The 18,658-nt window shown below is 37.3% G+C and overlaps 1 protein-coding gene and 1 long non-coding RNA gene across 2 annotated transcripts; one reads left to right on the plus strand and one right to left on the minus strand.

The window, feature by feature from the left end:
• Positions 1-1,540: 1,540 nt before the first annotated feature.
• On the minus strand, positions 1,541-7,231 carry LOC104435833. The gene is made up of 4 exons (XR_005549361.1): positions 7,112-7,231; positions 6,885-7,000; positions 4,836-4,927; positions 1,541-1,804 (listed from the first exon to the last, which is right to left on the minus strand). It is a non-coding gene; the product is annotated as an uncharacterized LOC104435833 (long non-coding RNA).
• An 8,096-nt stretch (positions 7,232-15,327) lies between these two features.
• LOC108958072 (putative F-box protein At1g31090) lies at positions 15,328-15,861 on the plus strand. The gene has a single exon (XM_018869904.2). It carries the CDS (start codon positions 15,328-15,330, stop codon positions 15,859-15,861), a length of 534 nt encoding a protein of 177 aa, XP_018725449.2.
• Positions 15,862-18,658: the final 2,797 nt, after the last annotated feature.

The following is an 18,658-nucleotide window of genomic DNA, read 5'->3' on the forward strand; positions in this document are numbered from 1 at the left end:
CATCGAAACATTTTCTTTGAAAAAATTTGAGAGCTCTACACATGAATTTTGACCAACGTTAGTTAAACTAGCATCTCCAAGTACTAGTCGAGGCATTAGAAGAACTCTTGGATGTCAAATCATCGATTTCATTTAGTCAAATTTATTTATTTCTTTCACAATTTCTTAATTAACCAAAAGCCAAATTAATAAAGGCAAATGTTTTTTCTTGGTTTAAGTGATTGCCCTAATATTTTGCCCTTCTTCTTGACTTGGTCAAAAAGTGGGCTTTAAAGAAAAAGAAAAAGAAAAATAAGAGATATAAGCGGTTCCTCTTAAATAATGAGGGATAGCTATGTTAATGAAAATGTAAAATAGGTTTTACTTACCACCCAAAATATACCTAGGCATATTATTCTCATCCAAAATGTTAAATAGGTTTTACTAATCACTCAAAATGTATCTAAGCATATGAATATTGTTATTCAATTTGGTTGGTGCAAGATGTGAAGCAATTTGTATGTTTAATAGAAAGAAGCTTTATTCTCGATATCCACTTGTGTGACAATGCCAACTAAAAGAATTACCAATGCTATTTATAAACCAACAATTCAAATTAAACCGCTGACACTTGAAATTGTGGAATGTTAAAAAAAAAAAAAAGAGTGCTTGTGAGTGCTCGTGCATTTCTCGAGCACTTCCTTTTATAGTATTAATTTACAACACTTTATAAGTGCTAAATTATCACATTAATTCAAAAGCTTAACTGCATTATTGTCTAAAGCTAATCAGCTGTAGCTCATAAGTAAGAGTACTCTGCCAAAAATGCATCTAACCTGAGAGGCATCAAATATGAATGTATATATTAGCCTATGCACGTTTACCACTTTGGTAATAGGGTATTAGGTATATTTACCATGTTAACTGTTGCGATACTAACATACTCAGCCTATCGAGATATACTTTGTCCATCATCAATTTGAAGTAATCAAGTTGACCTCGAATTTGACACAATATTGTTTGGTAACAAAAAGGTAATGCCATGCCTTTATGTTTTTAACTTTATCGTATCGATTATTCATAATTAGTTTTGTAAATGTTGCTTTAAGTTTGTATTTGCGATGTACATTTTTTCACTCATTTTTACGACATCATATTGTGCAAAAGTCTGACAAACATCTTGGCCCTTCGAATAAATTTTCTTATGAAGTCTAGACCATGCTTGGTTAAACTTGCTAGAAACGGGAAGATCTTCATAGGCTCTCTCAATCTTCCTAGAATAGAGAAGAAACCCAATTGTCTGGAGAGGAGTAGAAAGTATGCAAGGCAGGCCAACCTCAGGCCTAACAACAAAAAGCTTTAGATAATTGTTCAATATCGAAGTTGGAGGCAACATTAGTGAAATCTAACCTAAGAAATGGCATAAACATCTAGAACCTTTACAAGCATAACCTCGCCAAGGATAGTTGTTTACTTAACCAGCCCATTACTTTCTAGGCAATACCAATCTGCTATCAGTCTACCATCAAATTCCCCTATTAAGAAAAACTATTGTATGAGAAGCAAGAACAAAGAAAGGACTCATTGACTGAATCCGATAGACCATACAACTAAATATTTGATTTGACCTAATAGGACGCTTACAATATTTCTGATTGGAAAGACACCAAATATACAAAAGCACAAAACCCTATCTTTATCTCCACTGCAAAAGATATGCAAAATTGCTTTGAAGAATTTGAGAGCTCTACAAATGAATGTTGAACATCATCAGTTAAACCAGCATCTCCAGGTACTAGTCCGGGCATTCGAGGAACTCTTGGACCTGTAGGGAAGAATTGAGTAGTGCGATCCTCAAATGCCCAAGAGCTACCAGAGGCGTTCTATAAACAAATGAATAATTATTTTCTAGTTGGAACATAAAAAAGATGAAAAAATAAAAGAGATTAAAGCTAAGGAGGCAAACAAATCAACTAGTTATAGACGACACCAAACATAAGCTTTCAAAAAATATTCCATAAAATCCATACTAAAGTTGTTGGACTGTGAAATAAGATTCAAAGTTTGAAAAAACAAGTATTTAAGAAAAACCAGACTAAAATAACTACTTAATTGCAAACGAAGCATTACGAAAGGTGTGAGCCATTAAGATATCTGTTATTGGTAATAAAGATCACAAAGTTGTATCAACTTTTAAGTTGAAAGATGCCACACTCTATTAACTTGGGCATCCCCCTGGCAGTTGAGATACACCACAGCCACCATACGGGACTTCAAGCTTCTTAATAGTTTTTTATTTTGCTTATTATTTATACCATGCTAGAAATGATTATACCACAGTGTGCATAACTGCTGCAAGCACTAGCAAATCAAAAGCAGCACACCGCATATCCATTGTTCCACAAAGACAGCTATTTTGGTAAGATAGCATTCATATATGTACAAACAAACTCTCTTCTCAGCAAAATGCAATCCATGAAGTGGACGAAACAGAATTGGAGCAAGTTCAGCCACGTTCTCTGCCATTCTATGCATGACCAAGCAGCTATAGCTTAATAGAAACATAACCAATTACTTACAAACTTTTCCACCCACAAGCATAATTGAAGCACATACTAATTATAGCATTTAAGAGTCACCTAAATAATTACCTTCCTAATTTGACTGAACTGAACATATTTTACAAAAAATTGAAAGAAGCTATTAATTTTGATGAAAATGAGCATGTCACAGATGAATGCTTCTACATGACACCATCCACTTAGACCATAGATTCTTCCAACGAGCTGGACCCCAGTAAATATTATGCTTTAATTTGTCATTGACAATTGAATTAGTTCAAATCATTAATGACGACATTAACATCAAGGTGAAATTTTTTTGCACTACACAAGAATGCAATTAAGCATATCAATCAGATTCAAGTCCTAAAGTATACAAATCTATGGAATAGTATATAAATTCTATATGATATGTGATTAAAGTAATTCACTGCTGATTTCACTGATTAGATATGAGTCAATCAATTTCCTTGATTCATAATATACTTCATGCATCGAACAATGTAGCGTCAAAAACATTTAATGGCTTTGATGTAGAACGATGAGTCCCACCGTAAATAATATATATTTAGGCATCACATGCAAAACTGCTTAAGGTTTTTTAAGCAAGACATTAAAGAGAAATTGCATCACACATTCTGCAAAGCAAACACTTGCCAAGTTCAATAAATTATCAACTCCATTGAATAGTAAAAATTAAACTATCTTTGTAGACTCTCTAAAAGTTCTACTCCTAGCTAAAATAGGAAATCTCTAAACAAGAAACATTGTTGGAGTATACGAAAGATCCTACTACTCAAATTTAAAATGAAGAAGGAAACTCCGCAAAAGCCTAATAATACTCAAATCCTAGTTGATGAATTAAATGATTAAACTTCAAGAAGAATCCTGATCCTTGTTTGAGTTTCAAAGTCAATCTTCACCAAAAACTTGGGAGTCACCTTGCATGACTTGTTGGCTGCATTAAGCTCAGTAAATGGTTTGATTGTCTTATACTAAATTCTACGAATGGGAATCCAATTACAATACCTACTAATAGTCAAATCCTTGCTAATCCTAATTGTCTCATACTAAATTCTATGAATGGGAATCCAATAACAACCCTATGTACACGATCTTTGTGTCCTTATAGTCAAATGGATACTTATTTGACAAAAGAAAAATAAAATGTAGCAATATCTCATGTCTGGAAATAATAACATTAATCGACTTTGAAGTATCTTCATCATTAGTTATTACCTAACAATAAAAATAACACCATACTTTACAATTAAACTACATCTGTCATGGAATACCACTGAATACCAATCTCAAACCGAATCGCTCCCGAGATAACGTTAGACTCACTAGGAATCGGCTTCTTGACCATATCTAAATGATTCTATTCGTTATATTAGATTTTATGATTCTATTCGATGAAATTCATGATCCACAATCCATACATTTAATTTTTTGATTCATGACTCAGATTTCCATGTGATAACTAAAGGTGACCCTAAGTGGTTATCGTGTCATATCAAAATTGTGGCTACCTACTAATAGTTAACACAATTAATAAACAAATATTGTCCCGAATTCAAAGTTCAGACCACGGAACAGAAATTGACTCATGTAATCTATCCAACTAAACAATAGTGTCATCTTGATTAACAACCTAACCTATCATGATCTGTCTATATTTAGTTCATTAAGTTCTCTAATAATAATCATACAATAATTTTGTTTCCATAGTGGTTACAAATTACAAATTGATCACACCATATAAATATAACATTTCATGTAAACCTAGGATTTTGTAAGCTTATGACTAGTTTCTCTTCAAACTTATTTGAGATTGATGACAAAAGGCATATTGTACATATGCTGTGTCTTTTATGTTAGGATTGGAATGACACTTTCAATTCAATCTAATTAGTTAACAGGGTTATTCATCTCTTGTAATTTGTTGACCTATTTAACAAAAGGGTCATGTTCAAATAGAGTTTTCAAATAATTTTTTTTTTTTTTTTTTTTGTTAATCTTGTCCTGCTCAGATTGATGTACCTGGCAATCCATTGTTAACTTGACATTGACAGACATGACCAATAAAAATGGATTGTCATCTCTAATAGCATCTGAATGTTCGCTGAGCAAGTTTGCTGTTTGCATTGCATCATGCAGATTCCGAGCAATTCAGAATCTTTCCCACAAACGATTAGAGAAGAACACGTTCTGATGATAAAGGACTATTGCAGGAGGAATTTCTAGTTGAGAAGTAATGAGGGTAACATTCAAGTAACGACATAGATAACTTACTTCAACATCATGCAGTAAAATCGTACCATCTCCAAGTCATAAAACAGCAACCTTGCCATCGGGACGCCAGCATAAAGATGTCATACATTTGCCTGGAGTAAATTAGAATGATCAAGAAGAGCCAGTATTGATGACACACATTGAAATGTGCAAATGAAGTGACTTCATTATAAACGAAAAAGAACAGAGAATGAATAATCTGTTCCCAGTAAAATTAACACAAGAAGAGGAAGGATAGAGCTCACACATTATCCAACAAATGTTAATCAAAATTTGTGAAGTGAGGCAAAATGTCATAACTATACAAAATAACTGAGAGGGATATTGGTAATGTGATAGAGGATTTCTTTGGGCTAGTAGGTCATCTAAAGTGAGGGAATATATATCTTGTTGGCGGGCTCCAATCCAATAACTAAATCAAAAAAAAATTGTTGTTCAACAATGGAACCTCAAGGTGGATTGGATGCACGAAAGCTTACTCCAGGCGAGGATTACAAGTGTACTAGTATTTACAACTTAGTCTTAACAGAAACCATTAAAGGATTGGCTCAAGTACTATGGTGCACTAAAAACATTCTCCATATCTAGAAGACAATATGACGAGTGAAGCATTCAGATGTTCCTGGGAAAAAAATCTCCTCTCTAAAGTTTTCCAGTGACAATAGACAACAAGATCTACCAAGGCCGGGCATCTAATCCTAAGCTCTTACTAATTTGAATTACAAAAAGATTAAGTCATGTAGGAACTTAACATACTAGGACGCAGCTCCCCTTACCCTCCTAATCTCTTTGCTTTCCCCAATTCTTGCCTCCGTCCCTCTCAACCGGTCATACAAGTATGCAAAGACAAAATTGAGATACATCCTATTCAAAAGTTAAACTACCACGATGTTCCTGGGAAAAAAATCTCCTCTCTAAAGTTTTCCAGTGACAATAGACAACAAGATCTACCAAGGCTGGGCATCTAATCCTAAGCTCTTACTAATTTGAATTACGAAAAGATTAAGTCATGCAGGAACTTAACATACTAGGACGCAACTCCCCTTACCCTCCTAATCTCTTTGCTTTCCCCAATTCTTGCCTCCGTCCCTCTCAACCAGATTGTCATACAAGTATGCAGCACAGCTTGAGATACATCCTATTCAAAAGTTAAACTACCACCAGCGAGCTTGATTAATCAAAATGATGTGATAGAACGCCCTTCTGTAATTAGAAGAAGATAAATAAAACTTCAAGTGCTACAAAATGTGAGAAACTTTCTGCCCATGGTCTATATTTCAATATCCACTAAATCCCTCCTTGTAGGGCACACGCAAGTCGAAAAAGAATGCTCAATCAGTAAAAGAAGAGGAGTCGACAGCAAAATTACATTGAGAGAATCACCATCAGAAATTTAAGATCTTTTTAGATGCCTGTTGACATTTAGATGGCATTCTGCTGGGGCTAAACCTACGAACTCCAAGTGGGCATCAAGCATTTCTGCATCCAACATAGCTAGTCTATCTAGCATAAATGGCATCCCCCCATTCATGTTAATTATTTTTATGGACACTTTAATTGGTGTACAAAGGGGAACAAGATGGCCATACAAGAGTGTGGTACGCCTGTGGTCGGTGCAGATCTAGGCTATGGAAAAAATCTCCCAAGGTAACAACCTGGTCGAGAAGTAGATAAGAATCTATTGTGCCTATAAAAGAATCCCTTCATTCAACTAATACCAGCTTGGAATTCTTTACTCGTGACTAAGTCATGTCTAGATTTCCACTCGCATCACCATCATTCACTCTTCGTTTCTGTGTAAAAGACCAACTCCTTGGTTCGACGCCACATTCTCATTCAGACTTCCAAGTAATTTATACCTCTATTTTCGTCCAATTCTCTATCAAACGCAATCCAAGCTAGATTGCCACTTACAGTTGTTCTTGTGGAAAAAAGGAAGCGCAGCACATTTAGGAAAAGCTAAAGAAGTAGAACGAGATAACGCCAATGACTCGAGGGGCACACCAAGCCATCATTGAAGAAATGAACTTTCTAGACTCGAAGCATTACCCAGGACGGATTGTCCACCGCCTCTGTCGATTGAAGCGACGAAGCACCCACACCTTCCTGTCATTCGTGACCATGGCCATCAAAATCCTTCTCCGGATTCACTCCGCCATCCTCACCTGCCAATCGGAAGAAATTGAGCCAAAGCCTCATCAAACCGAGTCGGAATACAATCGAATCGACCTGCCCATTAGGAGGTCGCAAAAAGAACGCTCGAACGAGAACCGAACCTGAGAAGCCAGAGCGGTTTGTCGGAACTGAAGCTGAAACGGAAGCACACGTCGGCGACCCTGCTTCGTCGGTCTCCATTGCTAAAAGGCCCCGCAAGTAGCTCGGAAACGCAGTGTACGGAAGTGATGACGGAGGCAATTGAAGAGTGAGACGAAGAATGGAAAAGTAAAGGGAGGAAGGAGGTCCAACGGGGCCGGGCCGGGCTGGGATGGACTTTAAGACCATACAGCCTTGTCAAACAACGCCCGAAAACCGCCCTTTCGGGCCCATGGAGGCTGAAGGGTCCCGGCTCGCCAGACTCATGAGACATCGCATTGGTGCGAATGGGGTGAATTAATTATTGAAAATGTAATTTGGAATAAGGAATGTGACTATCCTCATTTGCTCGAATGACGATGATCACGTTCATGCAAGTGAAAATCCAAAAGCATTTTTTTTACCCACATGGAACCTCCATGAGGCCCAATGTTTTGAGATATTACAGAAATCGGCAAAAATCTCGACTTGAAAATACCCAAAATATTCGGTTCGAGTCTAGTTGGTTTGGGCATTTTTGACACCCCCAGTCAATGGGGGTCATTGCACCCTTTGGCTATTTGGTGTGTGGTACATTTTTTTAAACAAATATGTAAAAAGTCAACTTAATCAACGGACAGAGGGTAATGAAAGCTTATTGGAGAAAACGCCGATATGTTTGTTGTATCTTTTTACTATATATGTAGTAGCAACTGTATTCTATGAAATTCAATATGAACTTCTTAGGAATAAGAACCTTAATATTGCCATAACTGTCATGCGGCATTCACTTGACTGATATAATTTTTTTTTCCGCTCACTTGATTACCACATCGGTGTAAAATCGTTCATTTGAGTGATTATTTCGACAATTCGTAGTAGGTGACTTTTTTTATTTAATTTTATATTCAAACGTGGTTTTCTAAGTCCAACGTTTTGTCCAACATGGTGAGTTTGAAAAATGTATGTACCTCTCACCTTCTCTCTAAATACTTCCTCTACTTAAACGACAATATCTCTCTCTAAATGCTTTGTCAAACGATAAAATTTCTGTCTCCCCAAAAGTTTCCTCTATGAAAGTCGTAGAACCCATAGAAGAAAAAGCTTCCTCTTGCGCGCCTCCTCTGTCTCACGTCACTCACTCACTCAATGTCATCTTTCTGACTCGATAGAGACTAAAGGCATGCGAAATAGCGACGGCGTGGAGGGAGAAATCAGGGCTTGGTACCCAACGAATCTTTGTTAGACTTCATAGCCCCAGTAGTAAAAAGGTTGACTTTTATCTTGGTTTGTTTTATATAACGGTGAGCCGTTACTCCTATATTGATAAAGTGTTTTGGCCCACTATGAAGTATTAGGGCTTGGTAAGGGTCAAGAAGAAAAGATGAATCATTCCCCAATTTCTTTAAACTAGGTTAGGATTCTCCAATTAGATGTCTAAACAACATTGTTTGCTCTCTCAATTGCTGACTTCATCTCACTAGCAAGCCACATCATATGATTTGTTCCTAATTAATGTCACATTGGATTTTCCAATGAGATAAATTGCTAATGATACTCAAGTCATCGATTTTAAGATTTTCAATACTCAAGTAAGTGCTCTACGAAAATTCAAGCACTCATAGTGTTCTTATCCCAAACTTCCTATAATGTCCCCTTACTTAGGCAATTTGTAGATAGATTAGTACAATAGAGGCCGTTGGGGGTCCTTGGGCCAATTAGATCACCACCCCTCATGGTTGAAAACTGTGCAAATCACCAATGTGATCATTCGAATGTAATACAAGACATCTAACAAGAATGAGCGAATCTCATATGAACACCAACCTGAGGGTTCCATGAAACGCAATACATATCCCCATCGAAATCCCCACCAGCTATTTCATCGGCCAAGGAGCGCGGTCCACTAGTAGGGAAAAATATCGCATACTTTGAATTTCCAACTTTTGTTTCCAGAGCTTCCACATATGTAGCGTTCAAAACATGAATATCTCCGAAGTGCAAACCAGGATTGCGGTATATTAATACCTTCCCTGAAATGTCCACTGTCACTGCATTGATGATTCAAGCAAACTATTAAATAGTAAAGACACCCGAAACAGCATTATAACATCAAAGCCCAATAGGTAATTACACCTTTTCCCCAAAGTTGTGAATATCAAACTCAAACATGGGTTAACAAGAACAGAACCAGAGATGGGATGTCATCAAAGCAATATAACACCATTGATGTCTAAATCCAAGGACCGCATATGGAGGCATGTAACTAAATTAAACATCTAAGACCCAGACAAGCACAGGTACAGTTATTAATTGGCAAGCCGATTAAATGAATAAGCAAAAGCACTTACAAATGGCAGTAGAAAAGTAGGATAGGATGATGATTATTTTAACAATTAAAATAAAAAAAAAATTATGCGTATCTAATAGTTGTGAAGACTGACCTTTTACTTAAACCATAAAACATGATTTTATTTGGAAAAATGAACAATAGCAAATCTTTTAATCAGTTGCCTTATAAGACAAAAGACCTATAAAACAGAATACTCTAATGGATCGTAATGAAGATACTAATCAGTTAGAGCTGCTTGTTTACTAGAGAAGACACTATTTGCATCTCCCAGAGCATTCTCCACCATGTCCAAAAGAAATTCATTAGGGACCCCGCCATAGCTTAAAAGTGCAATCAAAATCTTTGAAAGATATGCAGTCTTTGGTTTATTACTGCATCAATGAGGACCAAGGTCTAATCAGTTCTTCCAAAAAGGTAAAATTTGATGGCAGAAAAAGCTCCAAACAAAAAGCAATGGGATTTAGTAATTCACAAGAAAACATGTCCCGTGTTCAAATTAAACTGCTGAAAGAACAAGAAAGCCGCTAACTTTTCAGTCTGTTTATGTAAGGGTCTTTTAACCAGCTAACTCCAAAGGAAAAAAAGAGCCTAAGTTTCAGGGACAAGAAAATTTTCTTTCCATGTAAGCTGTATGATTGTCTTCAATAAAAAACATCATTAAATGAAGCAATTGTCCTCAATATATATATACATAAAATCATAAAATGAGGCAATGGCAAATCAAAGACTATTATCCTGGTGGTGGCAAACTAGAAAACCAATAAGGCACTAAACTTGCCACACCGATAATTTAGTAAATGTAGTTCATGCTAATGCAGAGGAGAACACACATACAAGCAGAAATGTCACATATAAAAGTTTGAATCAATAATAGGTCATTACAGCTACTCTTAGGCATGTATTATTATATTCTTTTTTACTAGGAATTGAATTCAAAAAATGTTTTGGAATTGATTCAAGTTGATCAACTGTATTAAGTATGAACACCTTATGTATGCCCAAATGTATTTATATGAAAGAGGAAAAATTGGTCCAAGTTCTTGCAGTTCTACTGTAAGTTTTTCTTGAAGAGGTGATCTAACCATTATAGCTAACAATGTTTAAGAAAATATTCAACCAAAGAAAAATTTAATCTACAACCTCCGCACATGATTACTCTGCCCAGCTAGTGATAAGCTTTTTTCTATTTACTTGGATTAGGCAATCTCCAGAGCATGCTATTACTGCTTAACATATTAATGAGATGCTACTAGCAATTACTCCATGCCATCTACTTTTCGTGGATACAGTCCTACTCAAATATTTGGAAACAACTGCAGGCCACTAATGCAATCTTTAATTCAGATGACAAGCTATCATTAGCATAATACAAATCACCCAACCAACATCTACCTGAGATATCTTGAGCTTAAAAGAAGCGCGGCCATGCATTAATTTGCTAGGTTTCTCATAGGAATTGAATTCGATTCCATCATAGCTTGTCAACAGCTGGGCTTCATCATCACTGGTTTTCTCCACCAGTGACCCACTGTTAGCATACAAAAGTGAAGCAACAACCTACCAAAAAAAAACACAAAAAAAGTCAATTATTAACAGCACCTTATCTATGATTTTTTCCTTTTTCCTTTTTTTCTCTTATGATAGTTGTTTTTAGGTGGGGTTGGTGAGAGAGCGAGAGAGAGAGAGAGCCACAGTAAGAAGCAAGAAGAAGCAAACCTCCATTTCCTTATTCACAATCTGGCCAAAGGCATCTAGCAAGACAATGTCCAACGCAAAGTTCCTCTGACACGATGCCTGCAATTCAGTAACCAATTGTCACTGCATATTGGAAGAAGGCCGTAGCTAGAGTAGCACCTGACTTTTAAGGAGCAAATTGAACATTACATATAAGGAGCCTATTGGGTTTCAAAGAAGGAAGAACAGACTCATACAACCACGCTGAATGTAAAACACCATTGAGTAAGCTTTCTCCGCCCATCTCATTTCCCAGACACACTTGGAAGGAAAGCTATGACCCAGTCAGTCAATCATTTATATAAATTCATTTTGGATAGACAATTACAAGGAATCTCCAATGCCATCACTAATAGAGCTGACACCAATAAACTATATCCGTGCTTTGGGGAAAAAATCCCAGTTGCTACAGAATAAGCACAAAAAATTCTATTCATTAAAAGGCTTCAGAATTTTATAAAATAATAAAATACGGGCTCATCATACAAGTGCAGAGAGATAGAGATAAATGCATGCAGTTCGAACATATTGGTCAATCTTACTTCATCTCTTTATCACACTGGTTTTCAGAATGTTCTTCCTAAACCATCTGACTATGCAGTTCTTATCAGGAAAAGGAAAGAGGAAAAAAAGAACAATCAGAAGATGTAGGGGCAAGTGACATCATAGATGGAGTCATTTGGCACCTCGATGTTGACTCGTCTCATCCGGGGATAGTATAGATCACTTTTTGGGCTCATTATCAACTAAAAGGTCAACCCATTATCCCTCACCGCCTCGCCTCTGAATCTAGATTATCAACTGCAATTACAACCTGTCAAGGAAGGCCCTTATCAAAATTAAACCAGCCACCTCGCATCTAGCAATCACTAAACACTATCATAACAATGTTTTCATGATTTCAATTAACAAGTCAAGGACAGGCCAACAGGCTTAGAGCAAGATATAGCCTGCATATCATGTCCTACGAGAGATGCCTTATTCAAATTAAAAAAGTCTAAGCGACCCTCAGCATGTCCTGGCTGAATAATATTAGAAACAAAGAGAACTCATGAGACATAGTAAAACAAAAAAGAAAACAAACCTCTTGTCTAAAGGAGTTTATCAATTCTTCTGAATATTCTTGCATCGAGAATACCTTCACCGCCACATCCTGCAATTGGATTAAATGCAGAGAAAGTTAAAATCCAAAAAAAAAAAAAGAAAATCATCATCAGGAGATCGCATAGGTCTATACCAAACAGTGAGATAAAGTAAGAAGCTAAATGCATTGCACTAAATCTCCTCTTTCATATAGCAAAACGCATAGGTCTATACCAAACAGTGAGATAAAGTAAGAAGCCAAATGCATTGCACTAAATCTCCTCTTTCATTTAGCAAAATAAGTAAACATTTCTCCTGTGTTTCATGTCGGCACATGAGTAAAATTCACTCCACCATCATGCATTACATATTATAAAGAGAACCTGAAGTCCGTAAGTGAATAGCATGAGAGATAGCCAAACGCTATTAGAGGAGTGAGATAAGTAGTACGTATACCATGAAGTGAGGTACATGCATTTTACATCATGACAGCATGCATCACTCTGTTAAACTAAATTTAACAGAGCGTGATAGACAGTTCCACAAGAACCTGAGAGAGGAGGAACGGCAGACTAAATATCAGAATGAACACTAAGAGAGTAGAGTTTATTACCATAAGCATCGCAAACACACGGAAACAAATATGACCAAATGATCTCAGAAGCAAGAAAAATCTACACTGCATGAAAATAATCAATTGAGACCGGATGCATTTGCAGTGCATCTTAGCAAAGTTTTTGGGGAATATACATATAAACATCAATATGGAAGAATAACAGATCTGGCTTTTCAAGGACTATCCATGATTTGCAACAATAGCACTCATTTTAGAGCCTTTTCGGAGTATGTCCTACTGGCATAATGAATAGCCAGACCCAAGATTAAAGAAAAACTACAAGCGAAAAGCATACTACTAATGACTTTTCAGGCATCGCTGAACTCCTATAAAATCCCTTCCGTCAGCCCGTCAGATAGAGAGAAAGAGAGAAAAGAGAAAGCGAGAAATTACCTGGACAAGCCGGTGCCGGATCTGGAGCCGGAGGGGGGCGGGTTGGTTCGCCGGTCACGCGGTGGTTCGCTGTCGAAGAGAGGGAGGGCAGACAAAGACGCGAGGAGAGAGAAAAAGTAAGGGACGGACGAGTGGGGGCCGGAACCGGAGCCAAAGGTGCGGCGTGGTGGTTCGCCGGTCGGAAAGAGGGAGGGCAGAGAGAGAGGGAGGTCGCACGCCAGAGGGCAGAGAGAGAGGGGGAGGTCGCACGCCGGTCGGTTGCTTGCGGCGCGGAGGCGAGTGGCGGAGGCGAGCGGCGGAGGTGGGTGACGGAGGTCGTCGACCTTCGAGGGAGCGGCGGAGGCGAGCCTCAGAGGCGGGCAGCGGAGGCGACTGGGAGGCGAGCAGTGGCGGCGAGTGGCGGAGGTGGGTCGAAAATGGGTCACGACCAATGTCCGTCTCGTCGCGGAGAAAGAGAGAAAAATTGCATAAAATTTAATTGAGGAGAGAGCGTGGCGGGAGCGTGTCTTTTCTTCTGCAGCTAGCCGAGCCGAGCCGAGCCGAGCCGAGCGAGTTCTTCTCATTTTCGAGGGGGTCCCGCTCGGGACAGGTGTCGGTATTTGGTGGTTCGTGCGCGCCAAGTCAGCAGATGACGTGGGGCGCACGAACCACTGAATATTTTCTCCGAAAGTGTGGCCTTCGAGCTGGCTTGAGACAACCTATGTAGCACCGACACGCGACACGCGACACGCGACACGACACGACACGACACGCGACACGTCATTTCTCAAAAATATAGAATTCCGACACGTTAAATATTAAATAAATATTTTTATATAAAAATGCATAAATAACTAAATAATAATATTAAAAAGAGCCTAGAATTAATCTATACTAAAAACAATAATCCTACATTTGTTAATATCATATCAAAAGTGGAAAGGAAATAAAAATAGAGAAAAATCATATCAAAACCGATATGCCCTTCAGGTTTTCAATTTTGATGCCACTTACTTCATAGATGACTTATTCAAAATAGAGCGCTCAATACATAAAAATGACAAAAATCAGTCCGTTCACTCAAGGTAAATCCTACTTGGTGCAGAGCAGCAAATAAGAACTCTTCCCATTTGAAATCATTTTTATAATGCCTAGCAAATTCAACTCCGCCTTAATCTCTGGATCATTGTTAGGTTTCAGAATTTCCTTACTCTTGTCCGTGTATCCTTCTACCATAATTGCAAGCAACAATTCAGCAATCCCAGTTCTCCTAATAAGCATCAATGTAATACTCGGATTCGACACAATGCATAAATTGTTAATACAAAATATAAAAATAAGAAGCGCCTCGCCTAGCCCCTTCACCTCCAACAGCTACTTCCCATGAAGACTGAAGAGAAGAGTCCGAGTCTCCACTCTCCACTCTCCAGACCCCGTGCGTGATTGAAGTTTAGCTTTTATTTTTATATTTTTTATATTTTTTTCATATATTTATATTTAGACCCCAGAAGTTTTGAAAATTTATAAAAATAACCCCGTGCGTGTCGGAGTCACGTGTCGGAATTTCCGACTCGCGTGTTGGAGCGTGTCGGAAATAGTTGACCGCGTGTCGGTTTTTCCGACTCGCGTTGACCGCGTGTCGGAACGTGTCGGAACGTGTCGGAGCATGTCGGACACGTGTCGGAATGTCGGACACGACACGAAGGGTCCCGGAGAGTGTCCGTGCTTCATAGGAGACAACCATGAGACATAGATGGATGAATAGATCTGCTTCCGCTATATCTAACACAACTAAATTCTCCCCTGATATTGAGATTTCTTTCCCTCTCTTCAGACTTTGAGATTTGTTTCCCTTTAAAGACCAATATATAAGAAGTCTAGGGTTACAAAATTGAACCACAACACAAAGATTAAGTATGGTGAGCAATGTTTAATCCTTTTCCCGGAGATTAGAACATTTAGATCTCACAAAAATTACTCTTCATCCGATCAAAATCAACCTTTGTTTAGAGCTTTTTGCCTTGATTCACCTAGCTCCAAGGATGATGAGGCTGGAGAACAACCTCCCTCATGAGATAGTGCTCGAAATTCTCAAGAGATTACCCGTAAAGCCTCTCATGAGATTCAAATGTGTCTCCAAATTGTGGCTTTGCACAATTGAAGATCTTGACTTCATGGCCTTGCACTTGAAGCACATGGCCTTGCACTTGAACCCCTTGGCTTTGAGTGGCACGAATTGGTATATTCTTCTTACAGATTGGTACTTTTCTAGCGATCAAAGGAGCTCTCTATATCCACAAAAGTCTCTTACATTGGCTTCTCAGTCGGAAATTGAAGTTCCATTTATTAGCTCAATGGGCTATTATGGTGTTGTGGGTTCGTACAATAGATTGATCTATTTTGTTGAGGCTAATGCTGAAGATCGCAGTCAAAGGATATTTTTGTGGAATTTATTCACTAGAAAGCACAAGGCGATTCTAAGTTCACTTCTGGATTATCCGTTTGTTTACATGTATGCTGCTCATATGGTGGAGATTGATCTAGTAACTATGGTAGATAGCATGGTTTTCCCATAGGAAACAAATTTGTTGTTGCTTTATTATTGCAGACAAGAAGATTAGATATCTCGATCTAATTCATGCTAATTATTCGAGAAGGATGAGAAGCAAAGTACTTATATCAATTTGTAATTTTTGCTTCTTCACAGGCCATATTCATATCTATTTGAAATGCAAATTGAATAAGGTGCGTCGAGACTATTGACAACTTTAGATAAATAGAATGAATTCTTTGATGCGCAAGTTCATCTAAAATTATGCACATGCAATATAAAACGTAAATTCAGTAAATGGGAAATTTGTTAGAACTTCCATTTATTTCACAGAAAATAACTTTTAGGAAAACGTTTTCCGAATTTTTCTATCTTTGTTTCACGGAAAATGAATTGATGAAAGAAGACATTTTCCATCAATAGAAAAAAGTCTTCTAAAATAGAGGAAAATGTTTTCCATTTCTCAAGTGAGGAAACACATTTTCCATATCTTCTTTCACCTTCTTTAAATAAATCACATTTTCCTTTTTAATTTTTTAATTTTAATTCTTACATATTTTTAAAAATCAAGTTTTTATTTATTTTTTATTTTCCATTTCTATTTTTTTCCCCATTTTGTTTCTTTTTCTCATTCTTCTTCATCAGCTGGTCACTAGCCATGGTGATGGCCACACGATCGGCCAAGGGCAAGCTCAAGCCTTGCCTAATCCTACGATGCCAAAACTTGCTTGAGGTTTTAGGCAAGCTCAGCCTCACCAAGGTAGTTCCAAGCTCGGCAAGTTGGGTGGGGCTCAAACATCACTCGAGCTCACTAGTGGTCGGCAAGGCTCTAGTAACCTTGGGTGAGGCTTGAGCCTCATCCAACTCGTTGGCCTCAGGCAAGATCGGTTTTGCCAAATTAGGTGAGGCTTGACCTTGCCTATATCGGCCATGGGTCGGTCACCGATCACCATCATGACCGGCGGCCGGCCAAGGAAGAAGAAAAAAAGAACAGAAAAAATAACCAATAATTGATTTAAAATAATAAAATAATAAAAAATTGGAAAAGAGTATTTGGAGAAGAATATTTTTCTTACTAAACGTTAGAAAATATTTTCTACTTAATTTTCAAGTTTCAGCTAAACATAGGAAAATATTGTTGTTTTCTTGGAAAATGGCTTTTTGGAAAACATTTTCTTTTTTTTGGTAAAAAAACATTTTCTTTAAACATCATATTTTCCGTAAAAAGGACAAAGCTTTAATTAGTTTTGTTATGGTAAAGGAAATAGGAAAGGTAAGGAACGATAACAAAATAAAATTTTAAAGTCTCTTAGAAAGCAAATCATAAATATTTAATTTTTGTATTAAAGAAACTATTAAATAAACAAAATCCTATGGGGCAACTTGAAAATCTCTCTCTCTCTCTCTCTCTCTCTCTCTCTCTCTCTCTCTCTCTATATATATATATATATATATATATATATATATATATATATTATTCTGCACTAATATATTGAGTATTTGTTTCCTAAAATCGACCTATGCTAATTAATTTGGAATTTTGAAGAAGGCCTATTCTACAAATGAACAATGCTCTGTCTCCTTATATTACACGTAATTACTTCGATTATGGTGATTACACACTATCCTTTGCAATCTAGGAAAACATGTATCATTTCCTTTTTAATTGGTTTTTGCTTCATATTAGGAGGCATATAATCCGTTAAATAATTGATTTAATACCATTAAAAATCCCAAATTGATACCTCACGACACATTTATTCCAAATTAATATTTGTCTTACAAAAATTTCCAAACTTGTAGCCTAAAACATTTACCCTAATTAATTTTCATCTCACTAAAAATTCCAAAATGGTGTCCCTAACCAAATATATCATTTCTTAACGGTTTGAGTCTTACATGTAGGTAGATTTGGGTGACGGATTGAGATTTTTCATGAAAGGAAAATGAGTTTGGAATAAATATGTTACGTTAGATTACTTAGAGATTTTATGTAAGACGAGAATTAGTTTGAGTTAAATGTTTCATTTAATATCAATTTGATATTTTTTATTGTATTATCCGGCAGTAGTAAGAACTATTTTTGACTTAAAAATGTCATATAAATAATTTCTCAATGATACAAAGACAATTTAAAGCATTTTTCGACTTCACAATTCGGTCCAAGAATTTCAATAACATTATTGGCTACTATAAGATGAATAGAAAAAGTATATACTAAATAATTGATAGAAAGGTAATTTAAAGATAGCCCTAAAAATAAGTTATAATTTTCTCATGCTACCATAATATGGAATCATTTATTAAAATAACTCTCCAAATCTCATTACAATGATGCTACTAAGACCAAGCTATAATGTTCAAAATCTCATGACAAAGATATTCGAAATCGGATTTGTGTGGATCTCAGTGATTTGATTTGACTTCTATTTCAATCCACTAACACCTTCATAAACCCTCCAAGTCCCGCGCCCAATCCATTCATGCCGGGGAGATGGCGTCGCCAGACGCCGACCATAATCTCTCCACCAGAGGCGGAGGAGGTTGATTCCATCACCCTCTTGCCTGACGCCATAATCCACCACATCTTCTCCTTCTTGCCCTCCCAGCGTGTTGTCCAGGCAATGGCGTTTCGCTTCGACCTCCACTCCATACATCGATCCCTCCTTCCCCTCAGAGGGTGTCGTTCCTTCGATCAGCAGAGCACTGTGACTCTGTACTGCTGCTAAGGTAGAGCAGTTCCATCTTGCTGCTACTATTTCTGATTTGTACATCCCCATTGAGCTCGAACGGTGGTTTTGCTTTGCCGCCGAGCGCAAAGT

This window comes from Eucalyptus grandis, chromosome 3 (genome assembly GCF_016545825.1).
Source record: "Eucalyptus grandis isolate ANBG69807.140 chromosome 3, ASM1654582v1, whole genome shotgun sequence".
NCBI lineage: Eukaryota > Viridiplantae > Streptophyta > Magnoliopsida > Myrtales > Myrtaceae > Eucalyptus > Eucalyptus grandis.